This window comes from Sinocyclocheilus grahami, unplaced genomic scaffold, assembly GCF_001515645.1.
Source record: "Sinocyclocheilus grahami isolate Dianchi unplaced genomic scaffold, SAMN03320097.WGS_v1.1 scaffold269.1, whole genome shotgun sequence".
NCBI lineage: Eukaryota > Metazoa > Chordata > Actinopteri > Cypriniformes > Cyprinidae > Sinocyclocheilus > Sinocyclocheilus grahami.
In genome coordinates, this window is record NW_015505448.1 from 143,994 (window position 1) to 150,213 (window position 6,220).

General features: G+C 35.9%; 1 protein-coding gene across 1 annotated transcript in view; it reads right to left on the bottom strand.

The window, feature by feature from the left end:
* Positions 1-6,220, bottom strand: part of hk2 (hexokinase 2) — a 46,281-nt gene that overhangs the window by 20,119 nt on the left and 19,942 nt on the right. The window contains exons 9-10 of the mRNA XM_016291276.1: positions 5,374-5,535; positions 1,221-1,454 (exon numbers count right to left, since the gene is read on the bottom strand). Of these exons, the coding sequence (XP_016146762.1) occupies positions 1,221-1,454; positions 5,374-5,535 (396 nt within the window). The remainder of the gene's footprint in view (positions 1-1,220; positions 1,455-5,373; positions 5,536-6,220) is intronic.

Below are 6,220 nucleotides of genomic sequence, written 5' to 3' on the forward strand. Positions count from 1 at the left end.
GACAGCCCCACAACATTACTGCTCTAGAGGAGATCTGCATGGAGGAATGGGCCAAAATACCAGCAACAGTGTGTGAAAACCTTGTGAAGACTTACAGAAAACGTTTGACCTCTGTCATTGCCAACAAAGGGTATATAACAAAGTATTGAGATGAAATTTTGTTATTGACCAAATACTTATTTTCCACCATAATTTGCAAATAAATTCTTTAAAAATCCTACAATGTGATTTTCTGGATTTTTTTTCTCATTTTGTCTCTCATAGTTGAGGTATACCTATGATGAAAATTACAGGCCTCTCTCATCTTTTTAAGTGGGAGAACTTGCACAATTGGTGGCTGACTAAATACTTTTTTGCCCCACTGTATGTATGCATGTGTGTTATGTACATATTTATATAAAATACACATACATACATATATTTTATTTCAATTATATAAATATGCATTATGCAGAAAAAATTACGACACAACATAAATTTTTTGTCAGTTTTAACCCACTGAAAGTACCAAGACTACCTCAGCATGACAAGTCTAAAACATTGACAAGCATGATTTGCAAACAAATATAAATACATATGCATGATCAGAAAATCTAAGATGTAGTGCTGACCCAATATAACAAGACAAATGGAACAAAACTCTCTTCTATCGATATCGTTGCGTAGCACCCATTAGATGATCCCTAGCTAATTTTTCAGCCATTTTTCAGTCATCAATTTCCATAGTCATTGAGGAATCAGAGGGAATCGATGCATGAAGCCGCGTCTCAGCAAGTGGTTGTTAAAAGCCCTAGCAATTCAACTCCCTGCTGCGCGCTTATGGCCTTGCCAAACTCTCTGACAACATCCAGGAAGAATCTTTTATTGGTGAGATGGGCTTTCGGCAGCAAGTTTATGAAATGAACCTGTCCTCATCTAAAATTATGCCACAGTAATTATTCTTGGCCAAAGTGCAAACAGAACAATGCTTTTTTTTGTGTAAATCTTGTTTCAAGAATTACTTCTGAATCTGCACAAAAAGACTTCCTCAACAACCCCCCCCAAAAAAACAAATACACGTTTACAGGGTGTCACTTCTCAAGCTGTGATACATTGGTACCACACCATGCCATGGTATTCTTTGAAGTACATTAGAGTGCTATGTAAATACCATTGTATGTGAATATGATAATCATTTAGTGCCATAAAAAGCACACATTGGTACTGGACACTGGACTCACTGTGGGTGGTTTTTGTAGACTGATCCATCCACGCCGACAGTGGTGCGCAATCTCTCTGCGGCTTTGTTATCTCGAATCTGCCGTAGGACAGCCGCTAGCGTGGCAGCACAGAGGTGGGCCGCACGTGTAGACACAATCTGACACACTCGCTGCGTGGCCACGCAGTCTTCGGGGGACGGGTCTAGTCCGAGTCCTCTCAACACCTGCTCTGCACTCACCAGACCCTCGTTATTCCTGCAGAAGAGAAAGTCATTTCTGATGAATTTGGAGGTTTGCATGAATATCACCTTAAGGGCAGACACTTGTACAACATCACTTGTCTTTAGCTGTTGCAAAATAGTTTGCTTTCATATTTTGAATGTTTCTTGGACAATTTTTAATTTTTTTTGGACATTATCATTCCAAAGTTTGGGTTCAATAAAATCTTTATTAAAAGAATTAAAAACTTTTATTCAATGAGGATGCATTAAATTGATCAAATGTGACATTAAAGACTCCTACAATTTTCAATTTCAAATAAATTTTCAAATAAATCAAAGGATCCTGAAAAATGTATCACGGTTTCCACAAAATTATTAAAGCAACCGTTTTCTACATTAATTTCCTTGTCACCAAATCAGCATTTTAGAATTCTTTCTGAATGATTTCTAATGGCTGAAGATTCAGTTTTGTTATTACAGATATACATATATTAAGTTAGAAATTATTTATTTTAAATTGCATTAATATTTCACTATAGTAATGTTTTTATTGTATTGGTGATCAAATTAATGCATCCTTGGTGAGCATAAGAAACTTTCAAAAACCAATCCAAAAAATTCTTACTGACCCTTTTTTGAACGGATCCAAAAGTCTGATATTCTCAGATCTAATCATACAAGAATGAAATCAGTCATTAGGTTTTATAGAAAAACCTTGTGATGTGTGTTTCTGTGTACTATTCTTGTTAAATAAAAAGAGCAACAAATAACACTGAAATCTCCAATCAAATCATTATGATGATCTTATCTGTAATAAGTAAAAAATATTTCCACTTGTCGTCAGACTTTTGGATCCTAAAGTAGATATACATAGACACATATATATATTGTCCTTGGTAACAAAAATTAAAAACACAGTTTTTTTGGGTGATGTGATATGCCAAGATCGTGCATGCAAGCTAACATTATTACTTCAGCATCTGATTTAATTATATTTTCATTATCTACAATTAACAAATATTATAGATAATGAAAGCATGTGGCACATTCCAAGATGGCGGCATGTCTTTTTGTTGTGTTTGTTGAGCATGTGGTTGTCTAATTTTGTATTGTTTTCGTTTGTTTATACATTTTAAGACTCTACTTTTAGATATAAAAGAAGAATTCTAAAGGTTTTAGAAATTGAACAAGGGACCGTGTCAGATTTTGGACTTTCTGAAGCGGATCTTTCTCAACTGGATCTATGATGTGATCTCTTTTGGCCTTAAAGAGTATCGCACCTTAAGGGATGACAAAGACGGGCTTTGGATCTTCTGGAGCTTTTCCCTAATTCGGATCCATGATGTGAGATCGTTTGGCCTTGATGAGTACCGCACCTTACTGGATAAAGGTTTTGCTATGTTCTCTATGCTAAATAAGATATGATGATACTGTTCAGGGTGGTTTTTAGAATTTGGTTTCTCCGTCTTGCAGTATCGTTTCAAAAGTCTTCAACCCTGGAAATTTCATGAGATACAATTATATCATCAGCAGAACGGATCCAAAAGTCTGATATTCTCAGATCTAATCATACAAGAATGAAATCAGTCATTAGGTTTTATAGAAAAACCTTGTGATGTGTGTTTCTGTGTACTATTCTTGTTAAATAAAAAGAGCAACAAATAACACTGAAATCTCCAATCAAATCATTATGCTGATCTTATCTGTAATAAGTAAAAAATATTTCCACTTGTCGTCAGACTTTTGGATCCTAAAGTAGATATACATAGACACATATATATAATGTCCTTGGTAACAAAAATTAAAAACACAGTTTTTTTGAGTGATGTGATATGCCAAGATCGTGCATGCAAGCTAACATAATTACTTCAGCATCTGATTTAATTACATTTTCATTATCTACAATTAACAAATATTGTAGATAATGAAAGCATGTGGCACATTCCAAGATGGCGGCATGTCTTTTTGTTGTGTTTGTTGAGCATGTGGTTGTCTAATTTTGTATTGTTTTCGTTTGTTTATACATTTTAAGACTCTACTTTTAGATATAAAAGAAGAATTCTAAAGGTTTTAGAAATTGAACAAGGGACCGTGTCAGATTTTGGACTTTCTGAAGCGGATCTTTCGCAACTGGATCTATGATGTGATCTCTTTTGGCCTTAAGGGATGACAAAGACGGGCTTTGGATCTTCTGGATCGTTTCCCTAATTCGGATCCATGATGTGAGATCGTTTGGCCTTGATGAGTACCACACCTTACTGGATAAAGGTTTTGCTATGCTCTCTACGCTAAATAAGATATGATGATACTGTTCAGGGTGGTTTTTAAAATTGGGTTTCTCCGTCTTGCAGTATCGTTTCAAAAGTCTTCAACCCTGGAAATTTCATGAGATACAATTATATCATCAGCATTTGAAACTGCTTCGGGAGAGGTTTCTGGGATTATACTGGACATTTTTAATCAACAGACTGTATATTGGGTTAAGATCAGGAATAAGTAAAAAAAAATGGCATCATTCCTTTTTGTATTATTTATTTTCTTCTTTATGACGAGCTGCAGTGGAGGTTTTCATGGAATAGAACAATTCCGTATAAGTTCTACACGCTGAGTTGATAATTGTCCGAAAAAGGGCACGCTAAATAACATAACGAGTGGTGCTTCACTATTTTCTTTATTTATTTGCTTAAATTCTGTGCACTTGATAAGGTTTGCCAGAATCATGGTTGTGCAAGAAAATTTTGTTGTTACTCCAGGTAGTTCTCATGTTTATTTGAGGACCTTAGAGGAGGAAAAATTATCCAAGAAATCTAGACTGCAGAGGGCGCTCATTGTACTGTTACTTTTGATTTCTGGAAATGTTCAACCGAATCCAGGTCCTGATGTTGTCACAAGTTTTAACACACCTGCTGATTTCAAATCAATGACTGGTCTTGGGATTGTTCATTTAAATGTTCGCAGTTTACTCACAAAGTTGGATATGTTACGTATCTGGGCAGATACAACTGATTGACTTCCAACTCCAAAAAGTCTGAGATCTGAACAAGTTTCATAATGTTAAATCCACAAGAAAAGTTGAACTCCGTTTCATAGCACAAATGTGCTCAGTCGGTGAACCAACATTAGTCTGACATTAAAATAAGCCCATGCCAGTATTTTTGAGACGCATGTCATTTCTGTCGAGACCACAGGTGTTCTCCCACGGATGTCTCAACTGCTCGGTTTGCTGGGGAAAGAACTAAATATGGGGTAGTTAATTGATGAAGTGAAACAGGTCTGCACTGACTTTCAGCTATCGGTCATCATGATGAGGTCTCCATTTAATGAGGCAGAAATGCAAGCGGGCTTGATCGCCATTTTAAGGCACTGAAAGTTACAGTACTAACTCAGTATTACGGAGTTCTGGGGAAGTTTCCAAAGAACTGTCACTGTCAATTTTTTTCCTGTTTATAAAACTTAGTTCAACATTAATGCTAAACCCTAACCTTACACTTCAAAGTGTTTACTGCACAAAATAATAATAAAAAATAATAATAAAGCATTTAGGTAAAGCATTTTTTTTAGGTTATGTTTTTGAAATGCTACAAGGGTATAACATGGATTTTCATACTTGTGCCACTTTAGCACCATGGTATACCAGAAAAGTCAAAGTTGACTCTTAAAGTATGCAATTAATTAAACATGTTTAACATGGACTGGAGTGGTGTGGATTACTTGTGGATTATTGTGATGTTTTTATCAGCTGTTCGGACTCTCATTCTGATGGCATACATTCACTGCATTGGTGACCAAGTGATGGAATGATACATTTCTCCAAATCAAATTTACATTTGTGGGTGACCTATTCCTTTAAAAACAGGTTTTAGCCATTTTATTCATCAACTTTATCAGATTTAGCTTACTTCTGCTGCCATTTTAGTATGGCAAGAAACACACAAGCACAAAAAGGTACTGACTTTTTATTTTCCATGGCAGAGACAAAGGAAGTCTGGAAGTGGCCAGTGGTGAGCAGATCTGGAGTGGTGTGTCCCTGGAACAGCAGACCGTCTTTGGCCATCTTCACCAGAATGAGTCTGACCAGCTCCCCTAAGTACATCCCACTAATCATCTTCTCAAACCTGCACAAAAACAAAAAAATGCAGCACGTAGAGTCAGGTCAATGAACATGATGAACATGTATGTCATGATACAGTGTGACGTATGGGGCAACGGTCGCCTAGAGGTTACTGATCCCACGCTGGGGCAACCCGTGAACTGGAGAGATCCCCAATCATCATTTTTCACTTGAGTGAGATACTTAACCCCAGGTTTCTTCAGGGGACTATCCCTGTAATCAGGGGTGTGGGAAATATTTGTGAAAAAAGGAGGAGGTGGTATGTTCACACAAATGATGATTATTATCTGGAGACATGTCCTTGAAAGTAATTAATATAGAGGAGACTGGGGTCACTCGCAACAAGATTTTATCTCGGCTATAAGGCTGGCAGCAAGTGTGACAAAAATATTAAATAAAAATTGGATTTAAAGCTTTAGAACATGCAATGAACATTTCTTCTCAGAAAATTCAGCCTTGCATCACAAGAATACATTACATTTTAAAATTATTAAATTAATATTTCAAAATATAAATTACTGAATTTTTGAATAGCACGATAATAAATGCAACCTTGACGAGCATAAGAGACTTCTTTCAAAATTTTTTTTAAAAGATATTACCAACCACAAACTTTTAACTTTATAAAATATATATTATATTATATACTATATAATAATATGGGGGGGGGGGGGGGGGGGGATTAAATT